The 16,202-nt window shown below is 46.9% G+C and overlaps 1 protein-coding gene and 1 long non-coding RNA gene across 51 annotated transcripts in view; one reads left to right on the top strand and one right to left on the bottom strand.

Moving 5' to 3' along the window:
- Positions 1 to 837: 837 nt before the first annotated feature.
- Positions 838 to 4,007, top strand: LOC146396558 (uncharacterized). Its single transcript, XR_014827360.1, has 4 exons — positions 838 to 1,004; positions 1,370 to 1,573; positions 2,456 to 2,669; positions 3,797 to 4,007. It is a non-coding gene; the product is annotated as an uncharacterized LOC146396558 (long non-coding RNA).
- KDM2B (lysine demethylase 2B) overlaps positions 3,142 to 16,202 on the bottom strand; it is a 145,830-nt gene continuing 132,769 nt past the window's right edge. For 34 of the 50 annotated variants that reach the window (XM_084996127.1, XM_084996087.1, XM_021073426.2 and 31 more), the window contains 4 exons: positions 15,981 to 16,144; positions 15,732 to 15,893; positions 14,373 to 14,591; positions 3,142 to 4,257 (listed from right to left, as the gene is read on the bottom strand). In XM_084996127.1, the coding sequence (XP_084852253.1) occupies positions 4,076 to 4,257; positions 14,373 to 14,591; positions 15,732 to 15,893; positions 15,981 to 16,144 (727 nt within the window). In that variant the 3' untranslated portion in view covers positions 3,142 to 4,075. The remainder of the gene's footprint in view (positions 4,258 to 14,372; positions 14,592 to 15,731; positions 15,894 to 15,980; positions 16,145 to 16,202) is intronic. The other 16 variants (XM_021073422.2, XM_084996090.1, XM_084996098.1 and 13 more) reach the window with 1 other exon arrangement.

Raw genomic sequence — 16,202 nt, 5'->3', positions numbered from 1 at the left:
TGCTATTTCTTGGGCCACTCCCTCGGCATATGGAGGTTCCCAGGCTAGGGGTCGAATTGGAGCTGTAGCCACTGGCCTATGCCAGAGCCACAGCAACGCAGGATCCGAGCTGCGTCTGCAACCTACACCACAGTTCACGGCAACGCCGGATCCTTAACCCACTGAGCAAATGCAGGGACCGAACCCGCAACCTCATGGTTCCTAGTCGGATTCGTTAACCACTGTGCCACGACGGGAACTCCTCATCTTTTGATTCTGCAGTTGACACATGCCTCCAGGTGCTCAGGACCCAGAAGTCATTCACAAGACCCTGAAAACTATAGCAAGGTAGGCAGATAGCCTTGTCCCACTATGCTTAGGGCAGAAAGGTTGGCTAGTTGTGGGGGGAAAAAAATTGCCTTTCTGGTTTTGAGAGCCAAAGCACAAAATCAAAGCTTTGTGGATATTATCAAATGCCCTTCTCTTGTGCTTCTAGCAGAGCCCAGGGTGGGTATTGGCTAAATTCACATGGAGAGTAAAAGCTTAGCCGCTTCTGAAGCTTTAGGAGCACTTAGCTTGTACTTCTCGTAAGACAGTGAACTCCAGAGATTCAGCATTCCCCACAAATTGCTAATTTGGTAGAGGGATGACTTCAAATCCAGGCCAGTTGGTGATAGTAAACACACTGAAATAGAAGCTGAGCAGCAGGTGCTGGTGTGTGTCTAAAGTTAAACTAGAAAATTGAGATTTATTTGCAGTCTTAGCTTGTTTACTGTTTCCTTTTGGATTTATGTATAAAGTTTCAGGTGCTTGTGTTAGCAATGAACAGAAACTCTTTATGGTGGATCTTCTTAGGTAGCATTTTGAAGTAACCATGACTTAGTAAGAAACCAACAAATTTTTAGCTGAATTGGCTTGACACCTGGAATAACCGGATTGCAAGGGACTGATTTATTTGGCAGAGGGCAGACATTTCTCCCTGGATTTTCTAGCTGGACGCCATACCTCTAGAGTTGTCTGACCAGGTAATCTATCACATGGATAAATGGATATAGTCTTTTTTTTTCTTTTTAGGGCCACACCTTCAACCTATACTGTAGCTTACAACAACGCCAGATCCTTTAACTCACTGAGTGAGGCCAGGGATCGATCCCACATCCTCATGGATACTAGTCAGGTTCATAATCTGCTGAGCCACAGTGGGAACTCCCAGATGGGTATGATCCTAACTGGACTGGTTCAGTACACTTGGGGGGAGGTCCTCTGTGACCAGTGCATTGCCATAGGCCTCTTTGAGCATAAAGATGCTGTCTCCACTCTGTGGGGTGTCATTCTGGTAACCCCAGCTCCCCAACCCTGGCAGCCCCTCCTTTACCTCCTCTCTTGGCAGACCTGTGTGCTCCTGGAAACATTACGGAGAAACGGGGCCCTCTTAACACTGAGATTCTACCTGGAAACCACTGTTACCTCTACAACTGCCAAGGAAGGGAATGCCTTTACTGGACAGCAGGGTAATTCTTACTTGGAGCTTCACCGAACTCAGGATGCCAAATTGAAACTTGGGTTGGCCACGTGAATGATTAGGCTTGTAAAGGTAAGTCACATTTTTATAAATAAAACCAGGGTATTAAACTAATATTACCTGTGGCACCGTGAGTTAAATTCTGGGATGCAACAGCTTTAGTTGTCTCCGAGTTAGAAAGGACCTCTGGATTTAGGTTGAGGACATGGAATCCCCATTGTGGCTCAGTGGAAATGAACCCGACTAGTATCCATGAGGATGAGGGTTCAATCCCTGGCTCCGTGGGTTAAGGATCCGGCATTGCTGTGAGCTGTGGTGTAGGTCACAGATGAGGCTTGGATTCTGCATTGCTTTGATGTTATAGGTCAGCAGCTGCAACTCTCATTTGACCCCTAGCCCAGGAAATTCTATATGCCTCAAGTCAGCCCTAAAAAGCAAAAAAAAAAAAAAAAAAAAAAAAAAAAGGCATGGTTATGTAAAACCATTTCACCATGGCCAAAAAAGAAGGATGGGGGAGTTCCTGTCATGGCGCAACGGAGACGAATCCAACTAGGAATCATGAGGTTTCAGGTTTGATCCCTGGCCTCACTCAGTGGGTTAAGGATCTGGCATTGCTGTGAGCTGTGGTGTAGATCACAGGTGAGGCTCAGATCTGGTGTGGCTATGGCTATGGCTGTGGCTGTGGCTGGCAGCTACAGCTTGGATTCGACCCCTACCTAGGAACCTCCATATGCCAAGGGTGTAGCCCTAAAAAACAAAAGAGGAATGGAGGAGAGTATGAAACCATCCTTAGCAGGAAAGGCTAGTCCCACAAGACCCAAATCTTAGGTTGCTACTGAGTGAGGAAGGAAATTGGATTATCTTCATTTTCAGATGACTAGAGCCACTGTCTCAATATATGAGGTTGTACGGCCCTGTTATTAAAAAAAAATTTTTTTTTTCTGTAATCTAAAGTTTACTTCTCACTGGAATCTATGTCTGCCGCCTGGGGAAGTTGCCTCATAACCAAGTGCCTTCAGCCAGCCCAGCCCAGGGTTACCAATGCAGGATGTGGCTCCCTGAGTTGCACTCAGTAGAGGAAATAGACCCCAGTCCTGCCTTGGCAGTGGAGATACCAAGTGCCCGTGGACATTATTTTGCCCAGCTGTGGTCAGAGGCACCATTACAGGTAAGCCACCCTGCCCCTTAAGGCAATGTGTACCTAATCCTTACACGGAGCTGTCAGTGTAGCATCATTCTTTCCCATTACCTTTATTAGCTACAAACAGCATGATCCCTTTCTGAAGATGGGAAAAAACAGTGTACTCAGGGGCTGCTCCATTTCTCAAATGAATACGAAATGCTACCTTGTCTGACTTCAAAACAATGTACACTGGTGTTTCCGGACTTTCCAGTCAAATCTCAAGTCCAGCCCCAGAACAGAAACCCTCAAAGTCCAAGAGTGCTTTTTTTGTACAATTGTTTATACAAATTCAACAAAGGTAAAACCGTGTCAGGGAAGGGCTAGGAAAACAACACCTTACAACAATGGCACTTATGAATGCATAACTTTACAACTGGGAAACAGCCATGTTATAAACCTTAAACGAGAACTCAACTCCACTTCGAAGGAGAGGAGGAAAAAAAAGGAAAAGAAAGACTATGTTGAATCGTTTATTCTACTTCTTGACTCACTGTAGAAATTAGATCTATGTAGAGTACAAGAGCTCATGCTGGAGCACAACCCTCCTGAGTGCAAAGGCTGAAGTCGGAATTTTAAAATTTTGAGGAAAAGGTGAATTCTATACAGAGGAAATTTAGCCAAGTGTCTCACTTTGACTCTAATTTACATATACCCACAACATGCTTAAACTTCTTGACATACAAAGCAGGCACTCAACTTCCAGTTAAACATGCTTTTACCTGGGAGGTCTGAGCCTACTTTGCCACATCTGGGCACATGTGTAGATGGATTTGTATGAAGTACAGGTTAAGTTCTCGCCTACTTTAAAGAAACCAGGAAAGTTGGCAATCTCAAAACAATAAAAACACTGGTATGCATTCAAACCTTGCATAAATAACTTTTAAACAATTTGTACAAAAATAGTTCTGCATAATGTAAGATGTAACAAAACCAAACAAATATGTCAAGACGGCAGATGTGGTGTGTGGTCCACTTTAGGCTGACACCAAAACCCCCAAAGTTTCCAGGAATAAGGTGTCCAAGACAAAACCACCACCACGGCCAAAAACAATTCCTCAGCTCATGCTTGAGTAAGAAAATTTCTCCCAAGTCCATCCTCTTCCTCTCGACAGGAATGTCTTCTTGATAAAAGGCCGCCTTAGAAATGGTCCAGAAAGCAGTGCAGTTTTGATTCAGAAAGACCCGAGGAATGCGCCCGGCTCACTCATCTCTGAAACGGGCGGCAGAACGGCTGCTCCCTCGGCCAGACTTGCAAAATGGAATCGTGCTGCGGTCTGTTGTTCCAAGTTCCAAATGGAAAATAAAAACCCTAGTTTTTGTAAAGTCTTTCTCCCTCCCCTGCCGTGTGCCTTCCCCCCTCCCCACCCCATATTTACATACTTGTCCTTGGACTAACTCAGTTTTTGCAGGAGTTTTTCTTCCACTTGCCCGAACTGGACACTAACAGACATTTCGGCTATGAACTGCTCGCAGCCTTCCTTGGTGACTTGCTTGCAATACCTCAGGTCAATGTGACAGATATTCCCACAGCGTTTGAAGAAGGACAGGCACTGGTCAGTAACCTTATTGCAGTCTGTGGGGAAGAGGACACAGCGTTAGGTGGAGGAAGTCTGGAGGCTGAGGGGCCCCTGTGCCCCAGGCACTTGCAACGCCCTTAAAAGCACCCTTCAAATGGGGACTGGTTTCAACTACCAATTACAAAGGTTCGGAATGCTTGACAAGCATTCAGACATTGCGAGTGAACTGGCTCAGAAACCCTCCCCACGGCTGCTGCTACGGACATAATCTCACAGAAACAGGTCTCCAGCTCTATAAAAGATGTTTCACGTGATCTACGAAACAGCCTCTTTCCCGTCCAGTACCCCGTGCTGAATCCAGCTCTCAGCCCCTTCTTGTGCCCTCTCTGCTTCTCCCAGCAGACACATTCCGGGAGAGGAATGCCGGGCGGGGGGGTGGGGGGTGGGGCAGCCAGGACGTCTATATGGCCAGCGTGGGGTCCTTCCCGGGTGCAGCACACTCGGCGGTCCCTTCACGCAAGGTTTACCCAAAACCTACACAGAAGGCTGATGAGCTAGAAGGGGTGGGAGGGATCCTGCCCACAGTGAGTGAGACCAGGATTCAGAGCCCACACTCGGCCCTCGGGAGGCGCACAATCCAGCCTGTACTCCTACCAATATGCACTTCTATCACAATCTGTTCTTTCAGAACTGGATCCACAGTCAGCGTCCACTTGAGGCTTGGAGTCCCCTCAGAGCCAGTGATCCCCTCACCTCAGTGGTGTCAAGCCCGAGACCTCCAGTTACCATCACTAGTCCCCACACGCTCATTCTGCTCTGAAGCTGAAGAGAAACAAACAGTAAGGGCAAACCGGAGTCACAGGCACAGGTCAGGTGGCCTGTGCCAGCTCTGACCATCAGAGTCCCTGCGGCCTAGGAGGTGGCATAAGGTCAAGTCACAGCACCACAAGAGTCACCAAACAGGCTCCCTGGATATAAGCAGCCCCTTTCACACGCTCTCCTCAGGTCTGCACAATAGTCCTTGCACTTGGGTACATGTTTCAGATAATGCAAATAAAACCCAGTATCATAAAGTAGAATTCATAAAGTAAGAACAAGTGGTGATGAAAAGCTGCCTGCCTCCCGTGCGTTGACACCACCAAAAGAGGCCAGACAGATGGAAAAGTGCTAAGGATGCTGCCAAAGAGATGACTTGAAAGATAACACCGGAGTTCCCATCGTGGCGCAGTGGAAATGAATCTGACTAGGAACCATGAGATTACGGGTTCAATCCCTGACCTCGCTCAGTGCATTAAGGATCCACTGTTGCCGAGAGCCGTGGTGTAGGTTGCAGGCGCGGCTCGGATCTGGTGTTGCTGTGGCTCTGGTGTAGGCCAGCAGCTACAGCTCCGATTGGACTCCTAGCCTGGGAACCTCCATATGTCGCAGGTGCGGCCCTAAAAAGACCAAAAAAAAAAAAAAAAAACCACCTCAGTTCTTCCAAGGGTATCCCTTAACCTTCTTCTTTTCCTTTTTAGGGCCGTGTGTGCAACATATGGAAATTCCCAGGCTAGGGGTCAAAATGGAGCCATAGCCACCAGCCTGGGCCACAGCCACCGCAACCAGATCCAAGCTGTGTCTACAACCTACACCACAACTCACAGCAATGTCAGATCCTTAACCCACTGATCGAGGCCAGGGATTGAACCCGTGTCCTCATGGATACTAGACGGGTTCATTACCACTGAGCCACAATGGGAACTCTTCCCTTAACCTTCTAATTAATCCCTCTAAATATTCTCCCCAAACAGCTAACCCCCTTTATAATCTTACTGCAAAAGTCAAGTAAAGGAGACTGTATAATTCAGAAAAATCGGGAGTTCTCTTGTGGCTCAGCAAGATGTGCTGTGGTGCAGGTTCCACCTCTGGCCTGAGAACATCCACATGCTGTGAGAGCAGCCAAAAAAAAATCTAGTAATTCAGAAAAACATGCCCCTTCAAAACTCAACCCTTGATCCATTCTGCGTGCAAACTGAAGAGGGATTTTGCAAATACGGTAAAAGATGTATTGCCACCTATTTTTCACTGTGACATATGAAACAGGCCTTTTTATGATATCTACTGGCCTTGGTTACAGCAGGAATTGCTGCCTTTCTGCACTGTGCCTGTGCCTAAACCCCTGCAAAGCAGCAGCAGCATCTGTCAGCCAGGGGAGTGCCTGTTCACACACAGCAGTGAATCCCAGCTGCAGGGAGTATGATGCATAAAAGTGGGAAAGTTCTTCCATCAAGTGGCCTTGATGGAAGGGTCTTTGGGCTCCAGTTCCAGAGATTTCTGAAACAAGAACCAGGGAAAACTCTAGTTGGGCACGAATGAGCTTCCAAAATGGAGCTAAAGCTGTCTGCCCAAAAGAACCCTGCAAAGGATTGTACAGCCCAGTGTAGCAAGTAAGTGCTAGGACACAGTGGAGGCCCTCTCAGCCACCTGCACAGTGGGCACAGCAGGATGGAGCTGCCTGCTCCGGAGCATAACGGTGCTGAGGTGCCCAGGTCAGGCCCTTCTGTGGAAACGGGATGAAAAGCCAGAAGCCGGTAAAGGGGGGACCTGGCAGGGGGGATCTGAGGAGGGAAAAAGATGCACTGGGGGGATGGAACCAGAGAGCATTCTACAGCTGAAGACACTGACTGGGGTGACCTGAAGCACGTCCCCAAGGTTAGAGGGATGGCAGCCCGGTGGGGAGTGCCAGGAGTGTGGGGGCCTCCGCACTGCATGCACTCGCTCTCTGAGTGGCAGTTCCACTGCTGGGAACACTTCCTAAGGACAAGCACGGCTATGCTGTGTCACAGCAGGAGATGCACAAAGTATACAACTGTCACCCATGAGGTTTCCTCGCCAAAAACATGTACCTGGAATCTAAGCAAGCTCTGAACTAACTGGCTTTACTTTCCCAACAATTTATAGGAAGCACAGGGGATGAAGTTTAAAGGACACCATGAAGCCAACCAACAAATCCCAAATGCCAGACATTCTGGAAGAAAACCATTTGGGGCACTTCCAAAGGGCAATGTCTCAGGGGAGAGTAGGGACTGTTCTAGAACAAGAGAGTATACCTGACTGTTTTAACTCTTTAATCTTGTCCTTCAGGGGTAAAGTGATGTTTGCAACTTTCAAATGATTAAGAAATAGAAAAAAAGGTTGATATAGAGATAAAGCATGGGCAGCACAATACAAACGCTGCGTCTAGCTGGAGGACGTGTGTGTCATTCATCATTATTTGTCCAACCTTCCCGTGTTTGGTGGTGTGGGGAACATTGCAGATAGGCTCATGGCGGGTTCAACAAAGTCTAAGAGTGAAAAATAGATATTCCATGAAAGGAGAAGCACGATTAAGAATTAACCAACCTTAAACACTTTGACCTATAAAGTGCAGCCTATACCTCACAACAAAATTAATTACAGACAGATCAAAGCATAACATTTTAAAAAATGATGCTTATGGAAAAGAAGTAAAATTATCTCTGCAGATGACATGATCTTTTATGTGATAACTCTAAAGATTACACACACACACACACACACACACACACACACACACAAACACCCCCTGAATTCAGCAAAGTTGCAGAATACAAAATCAACACTCAAAAATCAGGTGCGTTTCTATAAGTGAGCAATAAACAGTCTGAAAGGAAATTAAAACAACTCCACTTGTAGTAGCATCAAAGAGAACACTTACGAATAAAGCTAACAAAGGAAATGAAAGACTTATAAATTGAAAATGGAAAAACAATGCTGAAAGAAATTAAGTAAATGGAAAAACAGACCATGTTTATGGACTGGGAGACTTAATATTATGAAAATATCAGCATTACCCAAAGAAATCTACAGATTCAATGAAATTGCTACAAAATACCAAGAATGGTTTTTTGCAAAAATGAAATGCCCATCCTAAAATTCATGTAGAAATTTAAGAGATCCTGAATTGCCAAAGCAACCTTGAAAAAGAAAAGGAGGACTCACACTTCCTAATTTCAGTACTACAAAGCCCCAGCATGTATTACTGGCATAAGGACAGGCATACACATCAATTGAGAGCCCCCAAATAAACCCTCCAATGGTCGTATGAGTTTTGATGACATGCAAAAACTATTCAGTGGCGAAAAAGACTTTTCAACAAATGGTGCTGGGAAACTATAGATATCCACATACAAAAGAATGAAGCTGGAACCCCCTACCTCCTAAACTAACCCAAGATTATTCAAAGACTTAAGAGCTAAAACTATAAAAAACCCTTAGAAGAAAACATATGGGGAAATCTTCATGATCTTGGATTTGTCAATTGTTTCCTAAACATGACACCAAAAGCACAGGCAACAAAAAGGAAAACAGGTTGAACTTTATCAAAATCAAAAACTTTTGTCCAAAGGACAGTATCAAGACAACACAGAATGGGAGAAAATATTTGCAAATCATGTATCTCATAAGGGAATAATATCCAGAATATATAAAGAACTCTTATAATTCAGCAACAAAAAAATGAGTTGATTAAAAAAATGGGCAAAGGACATGAATAGACATTGCTCTAGAGGAGATATACAAGATATACAAATGACAAATAAGCAAATGAAAAGATGTCCAATATCACTAATCATTAAGGAAATACATGTTAAAATCACACTGAGATCTTCATACCCATTAGAATGGCTATTACTTCAAACAAACACAAACAAAACCAAACCAGACAAATACCCCAGAAAAATGTTAGCCAAACAAACACAAACAAAACCAAACCAAATACCCCAGAAAAATGTTAGCCAGGATGTAGAGAAACTGGAACACTTTGCACTGTTAGTAGGAATGTAAAATGGTGCAGCCACTATGCAAAACAAAATAATAGTTTCTCAAAAAAAGTAAACAGAATACCATGTGATCCAGTTGGTCCATTTCTGATCATATACCCAAAGAACAATGAATTTATACATCCATGTTCATAGCATCATCATTATTATTACTCTGCTTTTTAGGGCCACCCCTGCAGCATATGGAGGTTCCCAGGCTAGGGGTTGAATCAGAGCTGCAGCTGCCGGCCTACGCCACAGCCACAGCGACACCAGATCTGAGGCCAGGGATTGAACCCACATCCTCACGGATACTAGTCAGGTTCACAAACCACTGAGCCACACCAGGAACTCCCCATAGCAGCGTTACTGACAGCCCAAACTGGAAGAAACCCAAATGTCCATTAGCAGAAGAATGGATAAATAAAATGTAGTATGTTTATACACAATAGAATACAATTCAGCTTTAAAAGGGAAGGGAGGATTTCCCATCGTGGTTAACGAATCTGACAGGCATCCATGAAGATGTGGGTTCGATCCCTGGCCTTGTTCAGTGGGTTAAGGATCAGGCATTGCTGTGAGCTGTGGTGTAGGTCACAGACACAGCTCGGATCTTGCATTGCTGTGACTGTGGTGTAGACTGGCAGCTACAGCTCTAATTCAACCCCTGGCCTGGGAACCTCCATACGCTGTGGGTGCTGCCCTAAAAAGCAAAAATAAACATAAAAAAGGAAGAGAATTCTGACACATGCTATATATAGCAGGGACTAATCCTGAACACATTACATTAAGAAAAATAATCCAGTCACACAATAAACCACTACTCTATGGTTCCACCTATATGAGGTATCCAGCAGGAGTCAAATTCATAGAGACAGAAAGTAGAAGGGTGGGTGCCAGGGTGGGAGAGCAAAGGGAATGAGGAGTTACTATTTAGTGGGTACAGAGTTTCTGACTGGGTGAAGAAATGGGTCCGGAGATTGATGGTGGCAGCAGCCGCACAACAACGTGCAATGTACTTAATGCCAGTCAAGTGTACACTTAAAATGCATTGGGAATTCCTCTGGGACAAAGCAGGTTAAGGACCCGGCTGGCATTGTCACTGCTGAAGCTCAAGCTGCTGCAGTGGCGCGGGTTCAATCCCTGGCCTGGGAACTTCCACATGCCGCAGGTGCAGCCAAAAAGAAAAAACAGAAACTATTAACATGGTAAATTTTATGTAATGTGTGTATCTTACTACAATAACTTTTTTTTTTTTTTTTTTTTTAAGTTTAGGAAGCTGGAGAAGAGATGATAATTCAGTAGATTTGAGAAAGCTTAACCCCAAACTGGCTGAAGGGAAAGCAGAGAAGCAGATTTATTCTTCAAAAGACCTCAAAGTTTCTGTCACTGGAAGCAATGGAGACACTGGAAGTGGGGCTAAAGATGGGGTTAGAAATAGAAGGACTGGCTGAACCTATTTAAGGAGCATTAAGAGGCTGAGACCCCCCTCCTCCAGCCAAAGAGGGGAGTCTGATGAGTAATACAGCAAGTCTCTAGATCTGGCGCCACCAGGCACCATGGAAAGTAGGGGCAGCCACTCAAAAATGAGAGTTACTGTCAGCACTCCACCCCTGCCAAGCCCTGGAACACTGGCAGCCTGGCCTGAACCCTTCAGTTGGGAGGTCACGGAAAGAGTGTCCTTTGGCAACCCTGAGCAGCTTAATGTGTTTGAACCCAAGGCGGCAGAAATGAAAAACCTCACTACAGCCAACCCTTGAACCACACAGGTTTAAACTGTGCAGATCTTATAAGCAGAGTTTTTCCAATAGAAAATAGTGCTTCATGATTCAAGGTTGAATCCAAAGTTTTAGAAAAAGTGTGGCTACCAAGGGCCAACTATAAGTTATATTCTGATTTTCGGCTGTGTGGAGGGCTGGCACATCTTAAGTACTATATTACTCATGGGTCAACAGTATACAAATATGGTGTTAAGTAGAGGAAGATGAGAGAATAGAGCAAAAAAAGATACAGAGGTGAGAAACAGGAGGAAAAAAGTTAAGATATCAGAGGACTAGTGAAGAAAGAAAAGAGAGGAAGGAAATTTAAAAATATTCAAGGGGGAATTCCCAATGTGGCTCATCGGGTTAAGGAACTAACTAGTATCCATGAAAATTCGGTTCGATCCCTGGCCTCGCTCAGTGGGTTAAAGGATTCAGCACTGCCAAGAGCTGCACTATAGGTCACAGACCCAGCTCAGATCCCTCGTTGCTGTGGCTGTGGTGTAGGCCTGCTGCTAGAGCTCCAATTCAACCCTTAACTCCAGAACTTTCATATGCCGAGGAGGTGGCTGTAAAAAGAAAAAAAAAATAATTCAAGGAAAATTTTCGAGAACTGAAAGACACATATTTGCAAACAGAGAGGCTGCTCAGTGTGGTAGATGAAAACAGACTCAAACCAAGGCTCATCAAAAACTGCAAAAAACTTAAGAGATAAGGAACAAGTCCTATAAACTTGCAACAAGAGAAAACATTCTTTGAAGGATGAAGACTAATCATTCTGGACGTCAACTCCGGAAGGCAGAAACCAGAGCAGGGCCTTCCACTTTCTGAAACAACACAGTTTCCGAGCTAGAACTGCGTATCCTGCTGAGCTATCAAACGTGTGGTACAATAAAACCATTTTCAGACATTAAGGTCTGGAAGATGTCCTCCACCAAATGAGCAGATAATCCAAGAGAGAAGCTAAGGGACCAAGAAAAGAGGGGCGCCCGCACAGGACAGAGACCAGGGAGGTCTCAGGACGGCAGCTGTGCCACAGGCAGAGGCAGCCAAGTTCAAACAGCAGCAGGAGGAAAAGAAGTCTCAGGGGGCGGTTTCCCACAAAGACTGGTGAGAAGCCTGGTGAGGCAGGTGGGGAGAGAGTTTGCTGTGGAGTCTGTTTAGAAACAAGCAAACAAAAATGAGGCAATTATTAACTCTAGGGAAAACAAAAAAAAAATTGTGCAAGAAAGGAAACACGCGCATAAAACACACTTTGGTTCAACAATGGACGATACTTCCATGGTAGTCATGGTGACTTAACCACGAATTAGGAAGATGAAGGGAGAGATGGAGGGAGTAAGAGAATGTAGAGGAGGGATCCTCGAGCTCTACATTATATAGCAAATTAACAAACACAAGAGCGTCTGAATAGGAAAAATAAACCAAGAAATAGCAATGCAGACCTGCTGTTTGGAAAAATGGAGGTAAAGATGAACAGAAGGAGCTCCAGAGTGGAAGGTGGTTCGGCCAGCAGGTGGGAGTCAGGGACAGGGAAGGGAAAGCCAAACGGCCGCCGTGTGCACCCCATTAACATTTCCACTTGAAACGAAGCAGGAACTTGAAAAGCTGGACAGGATTTCCTGTTGTTGCTCAGTGGCTAGGGAATCTGACTAGGAACCAGGAGGTTGCAGGTTCGATCCCTGGCCTCGCTCAGTGGGTTAAGGATCTGGTGTTGCCATGAGCTGTGGTGTAGGTTGCAGACGCAGGTCGGATCCCGCGTTGCTGTGGCTGTGGCCTAGGCCGGTGGCTACAGCTCTGATTAGACCCCTGGCCTGGGAAGCTCCTTACACTGCAGGTGCAGCCCTGAAAAAGGCAAAAAGACCAAAAAAAAAAAAAAAAAGACGAAAAGCAAAGCTGGACAACCACGGCTTCACCTTGTCACCAGACCTTATCTTCCAACCAAAATGTGTCAAGTGTCATCCATTTTGTGGCAGAGAATTTTTTACCATTAATTAGTTAAACTGACAGGAGGGGGAACCATCTTAAAAATAAACACATCAAGGAGTTCCCATCGTGGCGCAGTGGTTAACAAATCCAACTAGGAACCATGAGGTTGCGGGTTTGATCCCTAGCCTCGCTCAGTGGGTTGAGGATCCAGCGTTGCTGTGAGCTGTGGTGTGGGTCGTAGACACAGCTCAGATCCCGAGTTGCTGTGGCTCTGGCGTAGGCCCGTGGCTACAGCTCTGATTCGACCCCTAGCCTGGGAACCTCCATATGCCACAGGAGTGGCCCCAGAAAAGGTAAAAAGACAATAAATAAATAAACACATCGAGAAGAGACTGGGTCAGGAGACTGGACTTCCTATACTTCAGAGCTCTGAACAAATGCAGGGATCTTAGGTCCTGAGATGAAAAAAAATGGGCTGAACAGATCGTGGTGGAAATAAAATACAAAAGATGATTCACACAAATACATGGACCACGCGGAAGGGGAGGGGGGATTTACACTGGGATCTCCGCTACGCATACACGGTGACTATGTCAGAATAAATGAAAAGCATCAGATGCTACCAGGCAAGCGCTCAGAACAGGATGCCTCCAGGGCCCTTCTCCACGGGGCAGCCTCAGCATCAGTTTAAAACCATGTGGTGCTCTGTTCTCTGCCTCCATGGGGTGCAGCCACGCCCCCACACCCCAAACTCCCTGTGGAGGAGGGAGGGCTCCCTAGGTACTAAGTACAACATTCGCTCTTGCGACCCATGCCTCTCGACCCCAACTTGGAGATACTGGTGACAGGAAGGCGTTCATCAGGCATGAATGTGGGACACGGCCAAACAGCACGTGGATCCTGATCAGGCAAAACATCAGACTGAACTGTGTCAAAATGTAATTCAAATGAGGTCAGGATATCATTTATTACTTGGTAATTTCTGAAGGAAAAAAAAGTTTCTTCTTTTGGGTCTCGTCTGACTCTTACATGCCCAATCTGACCCTCCTGAGCAATTAGACCAAAAGTGGGCTCAGCTGGGCTGACAACAGGCTGTTTCGCCTCTGTCCTCCTCCTCTCTGGCCGAGCCCCAGGTCCTTAGGGAGCAACCCTGGCCCATTGGTAACTGGAAGAGTGTGACACACAGAACCAGGAAGGCACTAGCTGCGATGCTTCCTCCTCTTCAAGGACAAGTCCCTTGATAGGAGGGTCAGGAGGGTGACACACAACTAACCTTGACAATGGTGGAAATCAGGTAGCTTAGTCCATCAGCCGGGCCTGGCCTCACTGCCCGCTGCTCTCCCACACACCCAGCTGCCAGGCAGCAGCCTACCTGCACCAGCCAAGAGAAGCTCTTCTGGCCCATGTTTTGGGTCCAGAACCCCGGTTTTGTGCGCTCACAGTCGCTCTCTTGGTAGCGACTATTTAAAACCTAACAACTCTTATTTGTTAATATACGTTTCCCCTCTAGAGGAGGCTGTGTGTCTTTCTTGTTCACTGGTGTCTTGTAGCACCTAACACTGTGACCCTGTAACAGGCACACACATAAACATCTCCTACTGGATGTGAAATGCCCATCCTGCCCCACGGGGTCCTGGGCAGACCCCATGGGTGCCCCTGACTGACCTGAAAGGTTGATTTCGGTTAAGGAGTCTCGGGTGGTGGTGCCCACGGCAGTGAGCAGGTTGATGGACTGGTCGGTGACATGGTTACAGTAACTGAGGTGGAGCTTGGAGAGCAGGGGCATGTGGCGAATGATGAGCCGCAGGGAGGCGTCGGTGATGTCCAGGCCAGCAAGACGCAGCTCCACGATGTTCCGGAGCTTACTCCGATTATCCATCTGACCTGAGGGGGCAGCACCAGAGACAACACGTCACAACCCTCTAAAACGCCGACAGGAGATCCTGCTGTGCTGCAGCAGGTTAAGGACCTGGTGTGGTCTCTGTAGCAGCAAAGTCGCTGCTGAGACCTGGGTTAGAGCCCCAACATGGCACAGTGGGTTAAAGGGTCTGGCGTTGTCTCTGTGGCAGCACAGGTTGCTGCTGAGGTACGGGTTCCATTCCTGGCGTAGGAACTTCCATATGCCGAGGATACAGACAAGAAAAAAATTTTTTAATTAAATAAATAAAAGGCCTACAGCCAATGGAACATCTGGGTTTCATTTAGCCCCTGAGTGTTTCTCCCCAAAGATCAGAATTGGTTCCAACATTAACAAATGGGAATACTCCACATCAAGTTTTACACTTTAAGACTCTGAAAACACAGAGCCTGCAGTCCACCCAGCAGTGCTTGGCCAGTTTGAGCATCTCAGGGTCACCGCAGTTTCCTCATTTCATGGGGTAACAGGGCAAGGTAACCCCTGAAATCCAACCTAGGAGGCTCCACTGGTGAGGCCTGTAGGCCACACTGGCCCCGATGCTCATGAGGTTTAAAGCCAACCAAGGACAAATGAACAGAAAGGCAATCAGCCACACACGGAGCTCCTAGGTGGTGTCTGCTGTGCAGAGGAGCCTCTGCCCTCTCACAGATCCCCTGTGCCCAAACCTGATTCAGAACAGCAGCTGGGACTCAGCGCTGCATCCTCAAGAAGAATCCTCTGGGAGTTCCCGTCGTGGCACAGTGATTAACGAATCCGACTAGGAACCATGAGGCTGCGGGTTCGGTCCCGGACCTTGCTCAGTAGGTTAACGATCCGGCATTGCCGTGAGCTGTGGTATAGGTTGCAGATGCAGCTCGGATCCCACATTGCTGTGGCTCTGGCGTAGGCCAGTGGCTACAGCTCCAATTCGACCCCTAGCCTGGGAACCTCCATATGCTGCGGGAGCGGCCCAAGAAATAGCTAAAAAGACAAAAAAAAAAAAAAAAAAAAAAAAGAAGAAGAATCCTCTGCATCCTTCTCCCCAAAGGAGGCTTGAGGATGTGGGTACCAGATGGGGTCGATGGTAAAAACCAGAGACAATGGCATAACTTTGTCACACCACTCACCTGGCCTGTTATCCGTAGGTGGAGACAGAAGATCCCGCATCTGGGCGTCCTTTAGTCCTTCTACCCACTGGACATCCAGGGTCCGGAGCAGCGGGCAGCTGGAGCTACAGAGGGCTGAGACTGCAATCCATGAGCAGCCCGACAGCACCAAGTCTCGGAGCCCTGAGGGGACAGAGAGGAGGCAGCAGGACAGGTGACATACCCCTGCCCCCCACTACCGCACACTGGGGTCCCTGGTCCAGAGCTTACCAGGCAACCGGTTAATGAGCCAGCTCAGCTGTTTCTTGGAGATATTGGTCCAGCTGAGGTCCAGGGAAACAGGCTGTCGCCGGATGATGCCACTCAGCATCAAGGGCGTGATGGACTTGCAGTGGTTCAGGTCGATGCGGGTCCATAACCGCTTATCACAGCACCTGGGGGCCAGGCCCAGCAGAGGAGGCAAAGGCAGAGTTGGGAGCTCACTTGGGGTGC

This window comes from Sus scrofa, chromosome 14, assembly GCF_054392235.1.
Source record: "Sus scrofa isolate SSC_HxYL_T2T_F1_AM1 chromosome 14, Sscrofa_HxYL_maternal_Yorkshire_Landrace_v2.0, whole genome shotgun sequence".
Taxonomy (NCBI): domain Eukaryota; kingdom Metazoa; phylum Chordata; class Mammalia; order Artiodactyla; family Suidae; genus Sus; species Sus scrofa.
Note: the sequence above shows the minus strand (reverse complement) of the source record. Positions and strands in the feature narration are given on the sequence as shown.